Source organism: Apis florea, unplaced genomic scaffold, assembly GCF_048593485.1.
Source record: "Apis florea isolate Af1SG1 unplaced genomic scaffold, ASM4859348v1 contig_3496_pilon, whole genome shotgun sequence".
Taxonomy (NCBI): domain Eukaryota; kingdom Metazoa; phylum Arthropoda; class Insecta; order Hymenoptera; family Apidae; genus Apis; species Apis florea.
The window spans coordinates 608,069-630,377 of NW_028256773.1; the positions used below are offsets into that span (position 1 = coordinate 608,069).

Consider the following 22,309-nt stretch of genomic DNA (forward strand, 5'->3'; position numbering starts at 1 on the left):
ACGTAAAAATGGAAAGAAAATATATACTGCTATATAAAAATCTCCTTCTCTATAAAATATAAAAAGTTATTTATTGATCATCATTTATTAATCGATCCCACTATATCAATTGAGACTTAGGGATATTGTAAATCATGTCGACGTCGATTCATATTCCGCGTCAAGTATTCGAGATTAGCAAGTTTACTTAGAATCGAAAAATATTAGGGAAAATTAATTCGAATTAATTCGAATTCAAAGATTTTCCCCTACCAGTTAAACACTTCATCATTAATAATTAATTAGCAATAAGATAGCGAAATACAATATTTTAAGAAATAGCGAACTTTCCTATAAAATGTTCGAAAAATTGAGCTGTGTGTGAGAAAATTTGGCAAGAAACTCTGTCATGTGTAATTGCGGACAAAGTCGAAAAGAAAAACCTTTTTTTTTTTTTTTTACTGACTAGGATATTTCTCTTCTTCGATAAATTCAAGGAAACGAACACGCACACATGCACCTACATGCATACATACACATCTCTCTCTCTCTCTCTCTCTCTCTCTCTCTCTCTCTCTGTTTCTATTTCGTTTCCGATCTCGTTCGTCGATTTGATCTTAAGATTATAATCAATTAACAGCTAAATCTATGTATCGCTATATTCTATGCGCTATGATCGCTCCATTTTCTTTTCACTTTAATAAATATTACAACTATGTACAATGATCAAACGTGTTTTATACCTAATCATATCATGCTTTTTCTACCTACACCGTTTCCATGCTCGTTGCAAATAATGAACATAAAATTGTAGTCTCTTTTTAAACATCTTATCATGAGAACGATAATGAACGAATAATAAAAAATTTCTTTAATTATACTAACACCTCTTTCTTTCATTTTCTTAGTTAAAAAAAAAAAAAAAAAAAAAAATGATTAGAAAAACGAAAACGGTAGAGGAGAACGGTATTATCTCTGTGTAAAATTTGTAACACCTAAATTCAAGTTATATCACACGTACATCTTATTTCTTCTTTTGTTTTTTTTTTTTCTTTTTTTGTTCATTGTCACATTTTTTCGACAATTTTACACTTATTAATATTATTTCCTTATTATTTACATACTTTTTTCGTTGAATAGGATGCGGAATATAAAGCCGTCCGCTGGTTCGTTGCAGATATTTCATAAACTCGTTTCGAATCCCTTCCATCAAGGGGTACGAATATAACCGTGACAGGAAGACTTTGCGCTCCGCATCTATAATTCAATCTCGATTTTTTCTTTTTTCTATTCGGCTGAAAAAACACCGATTACGAAAACTTCGTTGAGATTGATGAGAATGCCGCTTGTGGAATAATAACATTCCTCTTTGAAGATAAAAAGAATCTTAAATATTTGAACACTATACAGGGAAAAGATTGTTTTCTAAACTAAATTCTAAACAATAATAAATTTATCCTGATTATCGATAAATTGTTTCTTTAAATTTTGAACATTTAAATTTTTATTATATTAATTTGGAATTCTCATCAATCTATCCTTCGAATATACCATAAAAAGAGGCTGATCCTATCAACGCCCGAAGGATACATACACGAAATGCATTTTGGATACTCAATATTGATACATCAGACGATCCTAGAACCTTTGTCTCATATAAAAAATGAAAAAAGATCCGATGTATACAATGCTTGCGCTTTTACCGTGTTTGTACTTAAAAACGTATGTTTGCCTGAGTATTGGCAAAATTTCTTACTTTTTTTTTTTTTTATTCCGTCTTGTGACAGTTATTGTTACATTTCTCATTTCACTTAATCGAATTGAATTGCATCTCGGGATAAAAATTCACGGATGCTCATTATTTCACTAAGAACTTTAAATATTAACGTTGATAAATATACATATGTATACAAGGTATTAATATATTCGCAGAATAACTTTTGGAGATTCTAGAGATTCAAAGCAAACACAAGTTGGTACACAAAAATGTAAATTGGTAACAGAGATAGAGATTTTAATTTTAATAAATAAGTCTCAATCAACATTTTTATTCATATATCAATTTTGTGTTTGTTTTGGCTTCTTGAAAATGAATTTTTCAAAAGTTTTTCACGAATTATATGAATACATTGCATTTATATCATTCGTTTTATAATTCGTGCGGTAACTTCTTATATCAATGTGTATATATCTCGCAAACATGTAAAATTTTTACTGAAATGCTTCACCGATAAATCAATGATAAATTCGTTTCGCGTTTTCTTCGATAAAAAGTATAAAAAAGTATATAAAAATTGTGTCGTGTGGAATATCATTGCATTCGATACAATCGCCTTATAATTTATATAAAAAGTTATTCCAAAAATGTTCATTTCTATAGATTAGTATAATATTATGAATTAAGAGCAACTAAAATATTAAGAAGTTAAATGATTTTGTAGGCAAATAAGAACGCAATTAGCATAGAAAGATTGCTTAAGAGAAAGCAGTAGGCCATGAGTAAAAATTAATGGCATAAATTATCTTGATAAAAATTAAATATTCAAATATAAAATAAAAACTAAATTTTCGATATCTTCAAAAATGGTTGACAAAATGGATGAATTTTCTTCGCATCTTATTATTAGGCGATTTAGACATATTAATATGTGTATAATTGTGCTATATTGTGTCATTTTAATGAAAACAAATGATTAACAAGCAGTAATAAATATGGCAATGACGATCTTGTTTTAACTTTCTAGTATTTGTATATCGTATTTATACATAATAATTATTTACGGAATAAATTAAAGGAAAATAATAATAATTATTATTATACATGATATACAATATAAAATCTTGGATATAAAAGATATCCCAGATTTTAATTTTTATTTTAGTCAAGTATAAAAAGAATTATACTACTAGTATTTTGAAATATTCTTATAAAAAAATCTATATAATAAAAGAATTAGAAATTAGAATTATAATAGAAAAATGGAAAGTGTAAGAGAAAAAAAGTTTTTATAAAATGTTTTTTTTTTTTTTTTTTTTTTTTTTACGATTATCGAACCTCAATAAGATTATAAGATGATGCAAGAAATATAATAAGATATGATAGATTTCAGAAATCTCTTATCATATTTCTCAAAAAAGATAATTGATAAAAAAGATAAAGATAAGATAAGAAAAAAAATTCAATTTTTTGAAATAATTATTAAAACTTTATGAAAAATATTTAAACTAAAACAAAAAAATTTGATGATAAGAGATAGAGAAATTAACAAAATAGAGAAATAAAGAAGCGGTGTCTAAAAAACGACGAAGAGAATAGAAAACATAGAAAGAACAAAAATATTATACGACATATTGCCGTACAAAATTTGAAGAAAAATTGAAAAAAGTATTAAGCAATGAATTAAGAAATTTCAATTAAGAAATTATTGTAAATGAAGATATAAAAATTTTATAAGTAAATTTCTTGAAGAAAGGAATAATTATAAACATTTTATATTGAATGCAATATTTTTTAACAATATCTTCATTGCGTGATATCATTAATATTTTGAATATTCAATACTTGTAATATTTAAATTATTTAATGAAAATATTTTTAAATATTTTTCAATTATCAATATAAATGAATTCCTTCATCTTCTTTTTATTTTTCGATTTCAATATGAATTTTTAATGCAAAAGACATCATTCTACTTGTGAATTCTTCAATTTTAAATTATATTTTGTCTCCATCTTATCTATTCATATTGTTATTTTTATCATTCGTGAAATTGATGAAACATTAAATGTGCAAATGTTTATAGTTATAAAAAGATGTGTTTTTTCTTCATCTTTTTTTTTTTTATTTTTGTTCTAATTCCCCCAAAATTTTCAATATCTTTGCGGGAAAACTCTTTACGGTTTCCGGTTTCCATCAATTGTACTCATAAAATGACGATCTTTTGTAAAATCTTACGATTAAACATATATAAATGTTTATGATTCTTATCAAAAGTTACCAAACGATTGAGCCATTTTTCTTCGAGTTTATCATACAAAATAAGAATGCATATATCAAAATATGCACGTTAATACTTAAAAAAATGTAAAACGTTTCCAGAAAGAAACGTTTCTCTTAAAAAGAATGATTTTTGTTTTCAATTCTTTAACGATTCTCAACTTTCTACACACACTCAATGAAAATTTACCAATGAGCTTACATCTGTTGTTGAATTGCAAAATTCTTATATAATGGCAGTTTGCATGTATTTGGTACACCGTTTGATTTTACAGTTCCGTCACAGCGTACAAATTGGGATCGCTACCCTGTACTTGACTCAACGTTGCCACCGTTGTTTTATTTTCTTGTCTCGATTGTGCTCGATTATACGTTCCATACATATTTGGTACGGTGTTATTTTGAGTAGTACCATTGAATTGATTCCTGGTAAAATTTCTATCCAGCGTTCGTACTTGATCTTGCACTTGGTCTTGAATCCGAATGTTTGGTGTCTTATTTCGTACCAGGGATCGAAATTGATTCATATTAGTCTGCGAACGAGACTCAAATTCCCAGGTTGGTTGACTGCTAGGATTTGGTGGTAATGGACGATTCTGATTCCAAGCAGGAGTTGGACCTCTTTTAAGATTCGCTAGATTTTTTGGGTCTAGAGTCTGTGTTTTGCGAGAATCTTGGAAAGTTGCCAGATGAGCAGGTCCATGAGAATTGTGAGACAGGGTACCGGTGAAGGACGCCACACTTGGTGTCCAAGGTGGTTCTCTACCTATGATTTTAATATGAAATTTATATTAAAAAAATTTGAATTTAGATTATAATATATATTTTAACTGCTTATCTTAAAAGTGAAATTACCGGGCCCTGCGGGGGCGTGCCCTCAGTAAAAGTCACTAGATTCAAGAGTTTTGCATTGCTTGCTCAAAGTCGCGTACTGGCCAGGTTGATCTCCGAGCCCAGAACGGTGCTCAGCTCGTCCACCTGTCGATTGCTGATTATGCTGAGACGATTTGTGATCCCCTCCTCCTCCGCTCCCGTTAATACCCCCACCTCTGTAAATAGTAAATCGAAACGAACAAAGTTGCAGCATTATCTTTCTCTCAGATGGTTCTCTGATGTCTAATTCCTATCGAGAAAACTTTGCATCATTCGTTCATTTTGTAAAATAATCTAAACATGAACGCTATATAATAATAAAAACACGCGCAAAAGCATACTATCGCTAATATTTCCATAAATGGAAAAAAAGAAAAACAGAACGAATTCTTCTTCTTGCTTTAAACATCGATTAGAAAAAGTAGTTAAAAAAAAGAATATCTATGAGTATTGAAGAAAATTTGAATTGCCAGAATGCTATAAAAACACCAAAGAGAGAAAATCAAGTGATTGTACAGTTATTGTCCTAAGAAACAATCGATTGTTAACTATAATCAATTTGCCAAGTAAATAAATGATTTATTTTCAAAAATAAAAGATCAATAACTGTACTATATTATTTGCAGTATTGCCACCAGAGTGTTGTATACGATTAAAGCGACATTTATAATAGTTTCTATCGACATAAATAAATCATATTATAAATCGTAAAATGAATTGATTCAACACACTGGTAAAAATGGAAAATCAATACATCTCATAAAATCGAATAAAAAATACATCACCTATATAAAGCTCATCATCAAATAAAGATTTGATGTAATGCAATATCTTTATTAATATCAAATAATCAATTTTATGATTCATTCATTTCAAATTTTATATTTTTTTTACATCAAATCTTTGATTTGATGGCAGTTATGAAAAAGGATCATATTTAATTTTTTCTTATATCAATTTAATATTTATAGAGCAATTATAAATAATATATGTCGTAAAATTAAATTCCTTTTTCATTTGCATCATAAAATTAGTTTGAGAAATTGACGCATTTCACGCAGCTGTTGACATCCAACCTTTATCGTATTATGTTTTCCAATCCATAATTATATCATTTTATGAAATTAAAAAGCAAGTTTAATAATCGGTTTCATTTGAATTCATCTTTTTGCTATTCATTTATCATCTCTAGATTAACTTAAAATCGTGCTTATATCAGTTTTTTGTACGATAAAAGTGAATCATAGCTAATAAATGAAACCGAATAAAATTTCATGCACAAACTTTAACATGCTCTCGTGCAGCTGACGTGCTCGAGCAGTCGCAGTAGCGTAGGACGGCGGGGGCGGCGTTAGCAAGAGAGGCTGCTTAATGGTATTTTGAGTGCCATGAGCATTCGGATAAAATACAGAAGGGGCTGTAGGCGGGTACGACCCTTGGCCTCGAAGGGTCCGAGCTGCTATCGCCTGTGAGGCTGCCGATGGCGGTAGATAAGGGTCCTGCTCGTCAACTTGATGGTAATCTCTTCTAGAACAAAGCCCTCGTTAATCATATACTGCGCATTACATCTTCTAAATACATTGACTGTGCATACTCACCGTTTTCGAATGTAGATCCAAGTATGAGAATCCACTCCTACTAATACTGTGAAAAACAATCCTGCGGCTAGGCTGGCCAATAGCATAAAAGTTAATCCATATCTGTGGAATTTAAAAAATTTTTGAGCATTTTTTTAATTATACTTCTAAGAATTAATAGTATTCAATATTCCGCGATAAACATTAAGAAAACATTTTACATAATACTAATTTTTGATTATGTTATTTATTCTTCCAAATTCCTTTCAAACATAATTACACTATTAAACTTTTGTTATGTATCATTAAATATAGCGAATTAAAAATAAGGATATACTCACAATCCTAAATGACACAAGCTCTTCGCGGCATGAACATATTGTTTATGAAGTGGCTTGCAATCAAATAATGTGGTCAAGCCTGACATAAGCTTGCTCACAGTGTTCACGTCAATCGAAAGACTGGTGAGTTTTGGTTGCAACTGTTGTTCCTTAAACAATTCTAATGCCAACCTGGTCACAGTATTCATATTCTCTTTCATATTGCTGGCCGCGATTTGGCCATCGTTTAATTTATGACTGAATGGATTGCTGCGTGTATTCTCGCAATGCGTATAATATGAAAGAACTTCGGAGGCTAGGGTGGACGGTACCGCTCTGGTTAAATAACCGTCTGGGGACACGCAGAGATCACCTAAGGCCACTGAAGTTGCGAGATACAGTGAAGCCATCAGCCAGGAGACTATCACTGCAAATAGACCGAATACGGAGAATCTGAAACAAAACAAAAATAATTATTCAAATAATTCAAGTAATTTAACTTATTTTTATGCTTAAAAATTTCATTTTATATTTGTTAAATCGATTATTGATTTAATTAATCGTGAAATATCATTATAAAAAATTTAATTCAAGTAAATAATTTAGAGATATATATTAAAATTTAATGTCCTTAAATAATAAATAAAATATATTTTTAAAAATCCTAGATATGCCAAATTTAACATCTTGAAACCATTTCTGAAATTTACTGATTCGAGTTTACCATCCTTCCTGTTTGTAAAAAGTGACAAAAATGTGATTTAAAAAAGTTGAATCCAGTTGGACGACAGAAACCCGATTTTCGCACGGTTTTTGCGAACGATGCAAAAGAAACACATACGTTATGAGAACGCATCTGGAATGTCGTGCAACTCCGACGACCAGCACCACGCAGAGAACGAGAAGCGCGCTGAGAACGGCCATAGTGATGGGCCACCTTAATTGCTCTATTTTCACTGCCATCCCGATTGCGCCGGCCAGGCTGATTCCACTCAGCGGTTTTCGAATTTCGAAGCTCCGGTTCACGGCGATGTTCGTGTTCTGCTTCATGCTCTGCAGCGCAGTCAACAGCAAGCCGAGCATGGTTTTATTGCTGACAGGGGCATCGAATTCATCTCCCAAGGCAGTCAATTGTGGCTGTATCTTCTTCTTCAATATAACCTCGATGGTGTCGGTCTTAAAAAATAAATATACGTTTGGTATGATTCGGAGTGTTGATGTAATATTTTAATTAAAAATATTTATTTTCTTTATTCTTTTTCATAGCGATTAAATAATTTAAGCAATCCTATTATATCAGTACTTCTAAGATGTAATTACTAATTCACTTTCAGAGTTCTTTGAAAATGAAATTAATCTCGTTTACTTGCGATTCGGTTAAATTAAATCTGTCAGATAAAAATCTCTAATTAAAAAATGAAATCCTTGGTGGTTGGAAATCGGATTATTTATCACAAGATGGATCTTCTTTCAGGCTTATTTCAATTACGCTTGTCCGCAAACTTCTCGCTATTCTTGACCTAAATTAAGAACGCAAGTCAAGATACATTTAAACATAAAAAAACCAGACCGCAAATTAATTATGAGTCACAATTTTACTCTTTTTGATTAAAGTGTAAATATGAATATATGTATGAATAAATATTAAGCAAAATGAAATTGATTTCATCCGAGAAATAATATTAGAAAACATCCAAGACAAGATTTACAACATTAAAGATCAGAAGATAAAATATTTAAAATATCGAATTCCTGAAATTATCTAAAAAATTAATCTCAATTTAATATTCTAATATTAAAATGCGAATACAATTATTATAAATATCTTTTTCACAATCAAATTTTAAATTTTTTCTATCAGAAATTCAATGTATTGATTATTATATTCAACAAGTAATCAATCATATCAATTTAATTTAAACGAGGCAAATATGGATGCCATTTGAAGCGTATTTAATTGGAAGAGGAGAACATTAGAGAGATCAAAACATATAGGCATATCTCATGAAAGCAAACCAACCTGATTCCGTACACCCATGAGAATACCATCGACATTCATCGCGGCAGCCACCAATTGCACCAAACCGTTGTGCACATCGTCGTTACCGTAGAGGCCGACAGCAACAGCTCCACTGCAAAGCAACGCCAGGATGGCCAGCGAACACTTCAGCAGGGTTATCGACCTCCTGGGGCGCGGTTTCCGGTCGCAGCATCTCGTTACCAGGTAAACCAGGAGCACCAGCAACGTCAGGATTAACCAAGCTGCGGGGATACTTCCAAGTATCCCGAGGCTCTGTTAATTAAAGTTAAACGTTAGTTATCGGAGTGCATTTTTAATGAAACTGTTCGCGTACGCCATCTTCTTATCTCAATCTTCATCTACATCTTCATCTTTATCTCGCTTCACTTTTTCTCTCGCATCTTCATTTTTTTCTTCTTCCTTCTTTTCTTTATCTTTTTAGCAATTAACGTTACGAGTCGAGTTTCTTTTGGCGCGACCGGAAGTCTCGAGGTTTAATTAAAATTAAAATCATTACGATGTGTTTTTTTTTTCTTTCTTCTTTTTTCTTTTTTCGTAAAATTTTCTGCACTAATGGTTTCCCGCTAGAGATCAGAGAAAAGTCTCCCTAACCACTTTCTAATTAATGCTTATTCATAGTTACCGTTCATGCGACTGTACCGTTAATTAAACTTGCCTAAAATTCGATTTGCCAAACAACAAAAATTCCAATGGTTATGGAACATGAGTATTGCATCTCAGAGGGCACTGTGACACAGTGATACCTAACCTAAAAGAAATGCGACGCGAACGAGTATTTCCAGTAACTACATGGGATAAATTAGATCTCGATGTTCTCTTAATTTTTGAGCTTGATAATGAACCAAATCGCGACTGATCTCACCAACAGATACATCTGCTAATAGAATCAACAGTTTTGTTTGATTGGAACATATTATTAGTGATATAGATTCGGTTTGTTGTTTTTAATTGTGTTAATTAACTCCTAATAAACATATCGAAAGGTGATTCGCATGCTTGGGAAAATTGTCACCAGCGCATGCGCATGATTCACGGAAAGTAAGTCAGTTTGCGCGATCTAAAATAATCGTCGACTATTCAAAGTATCAAAAATAAATATTTTTGTTTTTTTTTTACTTTTATTTTATTCCATTGAAAGACGAATGAAGACAACTTCTAGGAAGTTATCTCTTCATCAATTTTAGTGAGTTTGAAATATATTATTAAGAATATTTTTGTAACATTTTAAATATTTTCTTGTATAACCTATAAATTTTAATTAGATTAACTATCAAATTATAGTTATAAAAGTATACAAACAACATATTCATATAACAAGTAATTGAGTTAATCATTTGTAATTTTAATGTAGTGTAGATTTTTCTATACTTGTTAGAAGAAAAATATCCAATAAAAATAAATATTTTTAAAAATATATCTTTTAATTTAGATTGTATCATATCAACAAGCAATTAGATAATCTTTCATTTTTTTATCTATTTCTCTATCCTTTTATTATATTTTTCTTTCCTTTCTAACTATTATATTTATTAAAACTAACTAAAAAATAAAATAAAAACTAATAAAATTTTGATTGATTTTAATATAAAGAGATTTTACTTAAGCTTGAATCTAATATCAATTTCGGACTGAAAATTTTCATATGATCAAAATAATAAAGATCGAAAGAACAAAATATATGATATATTTTAAGCTCGAGCGATCGATTCATTTCGATATATATTATATCGATATCATGTTTCGACAAATATAAACCATGTCATTATCATTTATGTAATTGTTTCTATCATTATTAGTATATTAAACGTCTACATCGGTCAGGAAGATGGATTAATGTGACAAAAAGCGTGATTCTATATTCCGTTTCGCTTCAAAGATATTATATCGCGCGTGCTCGACGTCGCAGCGTCTGACGAAAATTTGATTTTTCTGTCGTGTTACTCAAAGGCCTGCACGCCACCATGGGGTCAACCACCCTCGTGGCTCGCGTGCTACCCCGTGGAACCTGCTACATCGACCCATGTATGTACATATTGTATTCATTATTTACGCGATATCGATAAACTTCGCCTATAATTCTCGACGCGTGATTTCTCGAGAATCGATCCTTGCCGCCATTTTTCAACGTGTAACGGCCATTAATAGTAAAATTTTAACATTGGAAGTATTAAGTTATTTTTGCATCGAAATTGTGGAGAAGTTTAAAAATAATTTTCTAAAAACAATTCAGATAATTATTATACTTTAAAATAGAAAAATGAAGAATTTTGATTTGTGTGGTTTCAGATTATTAAATCGTATTTTGATGAATTTCGTCTATAATTCTCCATACTTGTGATTTTTCGTGAAAACTAATTGTATTTGTATTTCAATATTTGCAATATCTATAATAATTATAAGATTGTTAGGTAAGACTTTAGAGATTTATTTTTATTTCGAATATTTGAAATCTTAAAAGAGAGAAATGAAAAACTTTAATCTGTCAATTAATTAAGTTATGAAATTAGCTATTAATAACCAATTAATTTATTTAATTATTTTTCAGATTTCAATATAGTTAGATACTATTATTTCAAAAGAAACGATGAATACTAAAAATGGAGAGATGTTTTATCTATTTCGAGTATTTCAAACCATTATTTTTGAAAAATAATTGCTAAATTGCTAAAAGCGATAGGAACAAAGCGAATCGAGTACAATAGTTTCGAAATTTATAACGAAGATATTGTCATCTAGTGTTTCATTTTTTTTTATAATTTATAACTGGAATTCTTTGAAAAAATCTATTTTATTGTTTCACTTTATATTTTAGGAAGTTATAAAATCATTCAGAATTTAACGAATAAATATTCTGTTAATGAATATTTCAAATCGGAAATCAATCAAATATAACATGATTGATGATTGATTGTTATGTTTGTAAAAATTTATATCGAAAAGTACAAACATCAAAAATAAATCAAGTTACAATTGGTTTACATTGGTCTGTGCATTGTATATATTGACTTATGATTGATATTGTTTGACAAACTCATGTTGGAGATTAATTTACAATGAATCTAACTTTGAAACAAACAAATATTAATATCAATATCATTTAAAACTATTAAATAAAAAATATAGGATAGAGAAACTGAGATAAATATTATGTGACATTAAGGAAGAAAAAGTGCAGAAATGTGTCGCCACCTCGAAGATTGAGAAACGGAAGTCGTGAGCCACAATCGTAGGAAGATATCTGTTCCTCACTTTTGTCGAGAACTTCGCCGACAGTTTGGAGTAGTTGAAAACGAATGAAACAAGGACGCGGGCTCGTGTAAATTTATGGAAAATCTTTCTTCCCCTGGTGCGTTTTCCATCCGGGGACGGATACGCTTTTCTTCCAAACAAACTTCGTCTAACGGAATTTCACTCGTAAGTTTGTTCTACAATCGAGAGAATCGAACGCACACGATTTTTCTAGAATAATGCAATCTCTTTTTGATAATAACTTTATAGAATTTTCACGACAAATTTCTAAAAAATCAAAGTCCTGAGAAAACAAAAAAATTTTCTTTCAAATCGATCTCCGTTTATTGTCTTATCTTAAACCAAAAAACTATATATATTAATTATATTTACAGTCGCAGAATAAATTCGATGGAAGAGCCAAAATTGCTTAGGACAGACGTTTAATTGTTCTCGTTAAACGGTAAATAGTTTGAGAAACAGGCGAACGAGTGATCGAAATTCGAGGATTGAATCGCGTTTAAACAGGAATTCTCTGTTTACGGAACGTGAACTGAAGACGGTCGTTGCACCTACTACGACGCAAACTCTAGAATAAATCCGGAAGAGCGCTCAAGATTGAGAGGGAAAAGGAAAGACAGAGATAGAGAGAGAGAGAGAGAGAGAAAGAGAGAAAGGAAAGGAAAGGGTGTGCAAAAAGAGCGGAACTAAAACTTCACGGGACTGAGTTGTCTAGGGGTAGCATGTAAAATCGCAAATGGATTCTCTTTCGAGTCTCGCGAACTTTTGAAAGAGTAAATACGGGCTTACGGCTATCCTCGCATCGTTTCAGAAAACGCGTTACTTCTTTTGTCTTTTGCTCGCGCACTCGACACTTTTTACCCTACGCTACAAGACTACCTTCGAATTTGGATGGGCGAGTTCGTAAGTGTATTTGGATCACTGGATCGTTTGTTTCGTGTTGCGACATAATGCGCATGCTTTGCATTTCACGTTCATACTATTAGTCCACATTCATAGAGGCGTTTTGTGTTCTTTTCATTTTCGACGTCCGTAACAAAACGTGGCCATCACTCTTGTAAATTTTTCGAATGCATTTATTTTTGTAGTTTTTTGTTGAAAAGGAAAAAAGAGAGAAGCTCGTCTTGAACAACGTTCGGTGGAATTAGTAGGAACATTTGTTGGTCAGAAAAGCTTGCCATGTTTTTGCTAGATTAAATACGCTTTTTATGTACATCGAGAAAAAGAAGCTTCATCGAGGCAATCATGATGTTCTTGGAAATTGAAAAAATTTTTTATTAGTAAAAATGTTAATTTAGAAATATTTACTATTTAAAGTGAACCCCGTAGTTTATTTCATACAGTTATTAATCTATTGACATCGATTTCTACTAATTTTATCAAATATATATAGAAAATAATTATATTTTAATTATCAAACATAAATAATGCATTAAAAGATTTTTATATATAGGATAAGGATAGAATAAGAAGAAGAAAAAAGAATGTTTCATGAGATTTGACACGCATGAAATTAATTACAGAATCTTTCACGGTTAATCTTGATCGATAATACCCCTATTTGCACGTACATTAGCTTAAACCTCTATGGTATGGTAATTCTTTAAATTGCGACAGCATAATTAAGTCGTGTCATATTACCTGCTTGTTATGCTAATCTGAAAATAGAATGAACGAAAGAGGGTTACTAGCAGGGTCGTTGTACTCAGGATTTTCTCCGATTTCTTTTAAGACGTTTGTAGTACGTGAGATACCTTTGAAATAAAAATCCTCTGAACTAAAGCGCAGCAAGCCTTCTTTTAAGGCAGTCACGCACTTTGGTGCAAAGGTCAATATATATACATATATTTTTTTTCTTATTTCAAAACGTCATTATATTGCCTATATAACAAAATATATGCACATATTGTTGAAAAATTTACATATTATAATTGGTATAAGAAATAAAATTTCAAATATTTAAAAAAATAGATACATTACAGATTCTTTATTATGTCACATTATAGATTTAAGAAGATATTTAAAGAAAGAGATGATTAACGAACGTTCAAATCGGAGATTAGAAAACAAATGAGGAAAGATATGACAAAATACCATTTCATGATTTAATTACCCGGTGCCATTATAGCAGACGCGTCGTGAAATATTTTCAAGCGGCAGAAACAATAGCTGGGGACCCAATTACCAGAGTTCGTGTTGCGTCGAGAGTGCTCAGACAGGCGTTTCCTCAAGGCTTCTCCTTCGCCGGCTACCTACCCTACCGACGCATGCAAAAGCAATATGTGTATGCCAGTTAAGTTTCGCACGCTCTCGACATCACCAATATATACCTATAGGGTGTACGGATAAAATAGGTAGAAAATTTAAAGAAATTAATCCAAATATAAAAGTTGATATGCAAAAATGAATTTTAACTATTATTTGTTTTTGTCTTTATAATTACTGTTTTTAAATTTTTTATCTTCTATTTATCTTGTATATTCGAATAGAGCAACTATTCATGATCATTTATAATTCTCTCTTTTTTCTTTTTATTTTTCAGTTCCATTCAATTGAATATATTATAATCATTGTCGTTCAATTTAAAATTCAAATTAATATTCAATTTAAAAATTATTCGAAGTCACGTCGGTAGCAGAAGGTAATTAAAAAAAATAAATATTATGAAACGAAGAATATTCATGTTGATTGTACGTATGGCAAAAGTAGTTCTATTTATCTTAATTTATGGAAAAGCGGAAAATGATAAAAAAAAAAAAAATAACGTATAAAGTGACATATAAATGGAAATTATGAAAGAACGAAAAGAAAAAAATTAAACAGTTTGAAAGAAAAGGAAAAATTAAATATTCACCGGTTGACTGAAGCAAAAAAAGTGGCAATAAAGTGATGAAAAGAAGAGTAGAAGGGTAGAAAGGAATAACAGAGAAAAGAAGAAGCGAAGAAAAACTGAATAAGAGATACAACGACACGAGGAAACCGTTTTCTTTAAAAAAGATTGAAAGTGAAGGAAAAAATACGATTGATGATAAATTAAAACTGAAAACAGGAAATATTCTGTATGCGATAATAAAAACGTGTATAATAAATTCACAATCGCTATCGATATAAACATCTTCATTAACCAGCAAATATTCATTCAATAATATTATATAAATCGTTATACAATTTTATTCATTCAATCTTTTTTTAATGATTATGTTATACAAAAAAAAAAAAAAATTATAAAATTAAAAAAAAAAACATTCATTTAAATAAATACATATGCACGTTATTAACATATTATACACATGAATTACTTTGCAAAATGCCGAAACTCGTAAAACTTGACCCAAATCGAGATGAAAGATTATAAAAATTTCATGTTCGTGAGCACTCGTGTAATATTAACGTTCCCGAAACACGTGCTATTTTCTCCTCTTGGTTTCGTTAGTCTGCACCTGCCGGTACAATAATTGGAGGAAGCACATTCGTGTTTTCAAATGGAAAAAAAAAGAAAGGAAAAAAAGAGAAGAACAAACTTGCTGAGCATCGCTGCGCAAACTGCTTTCCAGACGTCTCGAAAACGAACGACAATCGAATTGCTCGAAAGCAACAAGATATCCGTCTTGATTCCATAGTAATAAGTTGCAGTGCCCTCGACATCTGCAACGAAAGATGTTGTGCCAGGCGATCGTGCTTCTTGTCGAGAACTACGAGGAGCACGATACTTTTGGAGTGGGGCAAGTAGTAGATGGTGGAAAGAGAGAATAGCACACGTTTGCAGCGATGGGGAAAGACTAATATCGAAACCGTGAAATACCGATATTGTTTTACTACGATCGATATTTATTGAGATGAAAATATAGAATATTGCTATGATATTTTATCCACACATAAAAATATTATCTTTATTTACTTATTACATTATTCAATGTAATTTTAATCTGAGTAACAGTTTTAAATTTCTCACAATGGATGTTTATGTTAATAATCTGAACAAAAATTTTAATTTTTCCTCAGAACATTGGTTCCATTTCTTTTTTGTGCTCTTGATTTAATGATATAAAAATTGATAAAGAAAAATAAAAAATATAAATACTCGATTTATTCTTAAAGATTTTAAAAATCTTAAAACATTATAATACCATAAAGTAATTAAATTGATTGAAATACATTAAATGGATAGCCAATGTTTACCTTTAATCGTGGAAATTTGTAAAGAATACACGAAGACAGAATAATAACGGAATAATTTGATAATTAACTTCGAAATATCGCGTTAGCTGTGTTTAAACATTATTCGAAGTGTCTTGAGCCCATCACTAGTTAGCGGTCTGACGTTTCGAGCCCGTTAAAGCCCACACGTTGCCTCAGGCGTATTATACGAAAGCCTTTGTGCATTGTTTGAGCTTTCCCGGTCATTGTGCTTTCCACTTACACACAGCTTGGATTCTCGTGCACTCGTAGCATCCAGCTGCGTTTGTCCTCGTCCTTTTCCTTCTCATTTCTCGTCCCTTTCTCCATCTTTCTTTATCTTTCTTCTCTCTTTTTGTTTACCCTTCTTTCTCATTCCCTTCCACTTCGCTCGTACGGAGTATCCGTACGATTCTCATCTCTCGATATAGCAATTTTTGCTGCCTTTTGGACAACCGTCTGGACAGGATCAGAAACTGAGAACATTTTGACAAAAGGGACTGCACCGTTTCATTTGGATACTCATTCTTTGGGCCAAGCCACCGTGATTCCTACTCTTCTCGTCGAACGTAAAAAAATAACAAACTAAATACCATTTCAAATGATTCTCACGAGGCGAACATGTTTAACTTTGCAAAAGAAATACCTATGCAATCCGTTTTCGTCGAACGAGGAGGTTAGGTGATTCGTTCTCGATTCGGGCACGTGTGCGATAATCAATAAAATATGCGGGGAAGAGAGAGGAAATAAGAGGGGAAGAAAAAAAAAAGTGTTCGATGAATCGAGAATCGAACACCGTGTAATTTCATCCGAGTTCCGACTTGGATGTCCCAGCTCCCGTCTCAGTCAGTTAATTAGTGGAATTTGAAAGACAATTTTTCACAAATAGCACGAGACACGATGTGTTTCCATATGATTATAAATTTTATACTAATTAATTTTCGAGATAAAAGATTAAATTAATACGATTCGTCAAATTTGACGTTTTCACGCATATATTCCGTTCGAAATCAAAAAAAAAAAAAAAAAAAAAACTTTTAAAATGCATCGTAAAACAATTACTCTAATTAACAAAATCCTGTTAAAACAGAGAGATAAAAAGTATAATTTTGAAATATTCTATTAAATTTTACATAACTTTCGATTACAAAAGCATCTCTGTTATTTTAAAATAACTCCAAATTTTGTTACGATCTCGAACTGAAAGAACGATTAAAAAATATTCAAATTCAGCAAAACAACATTCCCATTTATTTCAGAAACGAGTTCAACGCGTACAATCTATTCAACGAATGCTCGGTTTGGAAAGCATTGCCAAAGAATCTCTTCTTCCTTCGGGAGCCAGTATCGAGAGACATTTTACGGGAAATCAACGAGAATGCTTTGTACGTTGGCCAAAAAGGAATCGAGCCGGAATTGCTTCCAGATATTGACGTAACTAGCAGAATTGCTATCGCGATCCTGTTAATCGAACGACATGCGATTTATTCCGCTGACCCAGCTGAATCTTACACGCGCGACATGGATACGATTCGCGCATTGTTGTTAGCCGTCGAAAAATTGATAAAAAACCAATAAAATCGCGGCTGTATAACTTTGTTAATTCTCAATTGGTGAACATTTTATTACAGCTGTTCATAATTCGATCGATGCAAAAATATTTCTTATATGCTCTATCTTTATCGATATTTGAATCTTAGGAAATCTAACTTTTTTTCTTTATATTTTTTTACGAATTCTTTTATCATATCACTTCATCAATCAAGTCGTGAATTTTATTCCTAAAACTGATAAACTATAAACCTCGATACAACAAGATTCAATATAATTAAAGCTTAATTTTCTTTTATCAAAAATATTGTGTAAAACAAAAAGGAATGGATTTACTTACCTCGAGATAGATTTCGGAATGTGGATTAAAGGTGTTGTTGACCGAGTGGAGAGAGACGTTGAGGTGCGGCAGGCCGTGGAAGACCTTAGCGAGCTGCGGTACCGTGTACTGTTCGGGAAGCTGCTGACCGCCCGCCATTTTGGAGAACCCTTGTCTGCCGAAAACCCCGTTGAAGAGCTTCTCCTACTCGTCAAGACATGCTACGAGACCTGGAACAGCAAGAACGGGTTAAGAATCGCTCCCGGCTCTTTCTTCCTCCAAGATTTCGTGACTTTATGCGTATCTTCGTTTCTTTTTAAAATAATAATTAGTATCTGGAGTATATTAGATAGAAAAGGAGTAAGTCAAATTTAAAAATACAAAAGAATCAAACTCAAAACGAAACGAATAGTGAATTACAATTATTGAAGAGTAAATAAAATGATCCCGAGAGAAACTTAATTTAACTTAATAAAGTAAAAAAAGCTTCCATTCTATAAAATCTCATTGAAAATTATTGTACACGATTATTGTTCACCAAGTTAGAATATTTCAATCCTCTTAGAAAGATTGATCATCAGACAAAGTGTTGAAATACTTGTGAACGATACTGTACCGTGTTAAAAAAAAAAAAAAGTGTCCTTTTAATGTCGCGTTCCTTGGACAGCGAAAAAAAGGGGGAAAAGAGAAGGCCCCGTGATGGATCGGGAAATCAAGTGAGAAAATCGATTCTCCACGAAAGAAAGAAACCTGTTATATTTAGAGCGGGCCGATTATCCGATTTGGCGTGTAATTAAACCGGTAACCACCGTGCGAAAAGGAGGATCTCCAATTCTGTCTGGATATCGTGGAAGTTTTCGAATCGAATCGAATCGAATGGAATGGAATGGAGGCGCAGGTCGAGCCCTCGACGCGGTTTAATCTTTGTCAGATACGTCGACGTCGTTCGATGATGCGCTCTCTTTATCCTCCCTCTCGCCCCCTCCCCCACTTCTTTGTCACTCCTTTCGAAACGCTTTGCCAGGCCTGATTCAATTACGCTCGAAGCGCCGTTGTGGAAGCAACGAGCGCTTAATTAATGAAATCTGTGCCAGCTGCTCCATTCCGCTCTCGTCGGCGACGATACCCGACAAGAACATGTGCCTCTTCCGGAAGTATCTCGAGATTCTTTTTAACGAATTATTACCCCTACCCGGCGGCTATATTCGAATGGAATCGCGGAGGATCCCCCCACCGGACACCGCTTACCTCCTTTTGTCTCTCTTCTCCTCCAGACATTCCCCTTGCTTCCGTTTGCTTTTCGTTTTGTCGGCCTCTAGTCCCTTGTGTTATCGCGAAGAACGAGGATTTTTATTTATTAGCCAAAATTTTTACCAACGTGACTAAAGAAATATTGGAGGTTAAGTATTGAGAATTGCTTTATTGCATTTTTTTTATCTTCGAATATTGTAACGATTATGTACTTTGGACATTTTGTCATTTTGTATACGTTATAATTAGTGATTAACTTGTGTGATTATTTAATGTGGGAATGTTAAGTAAGTTCGAATTTTGGTGTTTTTAAAAAAATAATTGTATAATAAAATAATAAATAGAACGTACAATAAGATAATATTTTTCGAAGCTTCATGTAAATTTATATATATATATATATATATTAATAATTTTATGTCTGTTAGTATATTCACAGCATTTATTTCAAGAGTAAATATCTTTCTCAAGTGCACATCTGTTAATCAACCCTCTAATCTCCTACATATTTCTCGAATACCACTCTCATAAAATGAATTTATCATAAACAGTGGGCGCACTTGGAATTGTTTGTCTTACCAAAATTAAGGACCGATTTAATCATTTCCCACTAACTCAACAGATCATTACAATATCTTGTTACACGCGTTGAATCTACGTCAATAAGAAAATGTGAAAATTTAATATTATATAACGAACGAGGACGAGGCAAAGATCGTAAACTCGAGGGAGAATTGAATTTGGGCGAATTGGAAGTACGTAGAATGGGGAGAGAAATCTTTGATTATACAGCATCCTATATGCTGTGGCACTTGATTTACATAACCGCCGGGTCCTATTCCTCCGTTCCATCCCTCTTTCGATCGCCACACCCACGTGCGTACACCTTTATACCTGTCGAATTCAACTGGCAGACTCCGAAACACAATTTTCGACGTGCTGCGAAATTTTGCAATGGAACCCGTGAAAAGAAACGGATCTTTCGCCAACATCTTTCTTTCTACTTGCGTTCTGTAGGGAATAAATGGGATATTAACATATCAAGTGGCGTAGAAAATTGATGATTTCCGGCAATATCTCGGACACAGGTCGACCAGCTGCAACTGGAACTTTTAGTTGCACGACATTGCAATCTTCTTATCTCGTTTTCCTTCTCCTCGTTCCAGCGAAATATAACAGGATATGATCGTTTCGTGTAGAGAAAGTTGTTTCTTTTTTTTTTTCTCTAACGCGTATCGGAAGATCGTACAAAATTCTGACAATCGAGGAGGAAGATTCGAAGAACTTGGGTTGTTACAACCTTCCATTAGAATCTTCTATTCAATATCTCGTGCACGATACAAATTAATTTCCTTTCCTTCATTGCACGCCGTCATCAATTGTGTCGAGCTCTTCCTACTTTCACCGTCTTTTGCCCCCCCCCCCCCCTTGTTTTAGGGACAAATAGAGGAACGATCGATCTGAAGCGAAATATTTTCTTGCCGGATTGGATGTCGATCTTTTCGTTCTTAAATTATTTAACGATGATACATCTTCTTTTCTATTAAAAAAGTGAAATTTCTCATTTAATAATTAAAAGACATATTTTAATATCTACTTTTAACTTATTAAAAAGATAGAAATCTTGATATGTAAGTATTTTAATAAACAGAAATAAGTAAAGTAAAATAGACAATTTCAACGTTACTCTTTCGTAAAAATTAGAAAAAATCAAATTTTTCTTCATAATTATACGAAGATATCCAGCTCTGAGAACGTAAGATTGTTAAAAAGAAAAGATTGGACTATTTGACATATAACAAACGATCTAAAAATAATCTTATAACCAATTACATTCTCTCCGGAATATAAATTAATCTCTTATCAAATTAAAGATTCCTTTCGACCTAACCTAAAGAATTATGAATACTCGAGAATTCTCTTTAAACCTAACTAAAAAAAAAAAAAAAATTGAAATTTTCTTACTTTGCATTCTCATTCATTTCATCTCTTGAGTTTAGAATTTTATTTACCGAAGCGTCGCGTCGACAATTTTAAACGATTGAACAAATTTTCTCAACAAATATATATTGCTCGACCAAAAAAGTATCCTCTGTTTCTGATGAAACGATCGGCCCTCACTTTGCATTCCAGGTCTTCACAGCTCTTTGTCGTGGTCGTCGTTGGAATTATAAACACAAGCCCGAAGAGAGGAGCGGGCTTTTTGTACGAAATGGAGGAAAAAACGAGGGAAGTTTGGTCCATTCTTGAACTTCCTCAGACCCGCCGTGGGACCCGCCGTGGGAAAAGATCAGCTGCCGGCTTTAAACTACATTACACCTGGTCGCTCTCCCCGGACACAATGTCGGCCATTCGAGCCTTTTCTCCAGCCACCGTCTCCTCCACCCGATGTTATTTCGACGTTTTCGACGGTTTATCCGAAACCGCGAGATAATAGAAACCTCTCCCTCCCTCGTTCGCGAATTTAAATTTGAATATTTCATCGAACAGACTTACGAAACGTGCATTCGCAACGATTAGATTGGAGCTAGCTCATTATTCCCCAAAAGGGACCCCACAAGGATAATAGTTAACTTGACTAAGTTGATATCTAATGCATCAGCGCCACCAGACAAAGTTAGTATGGAAGTAGAATATAATAAAAAATGAAAATATCTAAACAGAGAACATAGATCGCGATAAGAATATTTTGCAAAAAAAAAAAAAGAAAAAACCAAGGAGCGAGAGGCAATCTTGCGACAATCTTCTCGATTCACACCCGTCGAAAAGCAGCTCTTCTTCGTGCACTTTCCTGAACGACGAAAGAGGAGCGGAGAAATGTTACAACTCGCGGAGCTTGCTCGAGGGAAACAATATACAATATGGCGGGCTGCTGCAATCGTTATTGCGTGGTTCCCACCAGAGGCAACCAAGCTGCTCAAGTATGAAATTCTTCGGATCCATCAGGGGAGGCCGCATCGGCGGGACAAGTGCACT

The 22,309-nt window shown here is 32.6% G+C and overlaps 2 protein-coding genes and 1 long non-coding RNA gene across 9 annotated transcripts in view; 1 reads left to right on the forward strand and 2 right to left on the reverse strand.

Annotated features, from left to right (window-relative positions):
* Positions 1-2,797: 2,797 nt before the first annotated feature.
* On the reverse strand, positions 2,798-4,503 carry LOC147656696 (uncharacterized). The gene has a single exon (XM_086913196.1). It carries the CDS (start codon positions 4,501-4,503, stop codon positions 4,246-4,248), a length of 258 nt encoding a protein of 85 aa, XP_086769322.1. The 3' UTR covers positions 2,798-4,245.
* Positions 2,798-22,309, reverse strand: part of tty (tweety) — a 42,841-nt gene continuing 23,329 nt past the window's right edge. For 2 of the 5 annotated variants that reach the window (XM_012491974.3, XM_086913191.1), the window contains exons 2-9: positions 18,104-18,312; positions 8,767-9,039; positions 7,588-7,922; positions 6,768-7,199; positions 6,448-6,549; positions 6,134-6,373; positions 4,832-5,025; positions 2,798-4,742 (exon numbers count right to left, since the gene is read on the reverse strand). In XM_012491974.3, coding sequence (XP_012347428.1) covers positions 4,854-5,025; positions 6,134-6,373; positions 6,448-6,549; positions 6,768-7,199; positions 7,588-7,922; positions 8,767-9,039; positions 18,104-18,241 — 1,692 coding nt within the window. In that variant the 5' untranslated portion in view covers positions 18,242-18,312 and the 3' untranslated portion in view covers positions 2,798-4,742; positions 4,832-4,853. Of the gene's footprint in view, positions 4,743-4,831; positions 5,026-6,133; positions 6,377-6,447; positions 6,550-6,767; positions 7,200-7,587; positions 7,923-8,766; positions 9,040-18,103; positions 18,313-22,309 lie in introns of all 5 variants that reach the window. The other 3 variants (XM_031919135.2, XM_012491975.3, XM_012491973.3) reach the window with 3 other exon arrangements.
* LOC147656697 (uncharacterized) lies at positions 9,513-15,321 on the forward strand. 3 transcript variants are annotated; one of them, XR_015293632.1, is made up of 6 exons: positions 9,513-9,825; positions 10,584-10,809; positions 11,333-12,201; positions 12,411-12,939; positions 14,043-14,390; positions 14,579-15,321. It is a non-coding gene; the product is annotated as an uncharacterized LOC147656697 (long non-coding RNA). The 3 variants fall into 3 exon arrangements; XR_015293630.1 differs by lacking the exons at positions 9,513-9,825; positions 12,411-12,939 and adding an exon at positions 11,074-11,195 and having other exon boundaries at positions 10,494-10,809; XR_015293631.1 differs by lacking the exons at positions 9,513-9,825; positions 14,043-14,390; positions 14,579-15,321 and adding an exon at positions 11,074-11,195 and having other exon boundaries at positions 10,494-10,809.

Bases quoted from the DNA above. Each gene is read 5' to 3' on its own strand.
- LOC147656696 (XM_086913196.1), bottom strand. From the start codon at position 4,503: ATGAATCAATTTCGATCCCTGGTACGAAATAAGACACCAAACATTCGG.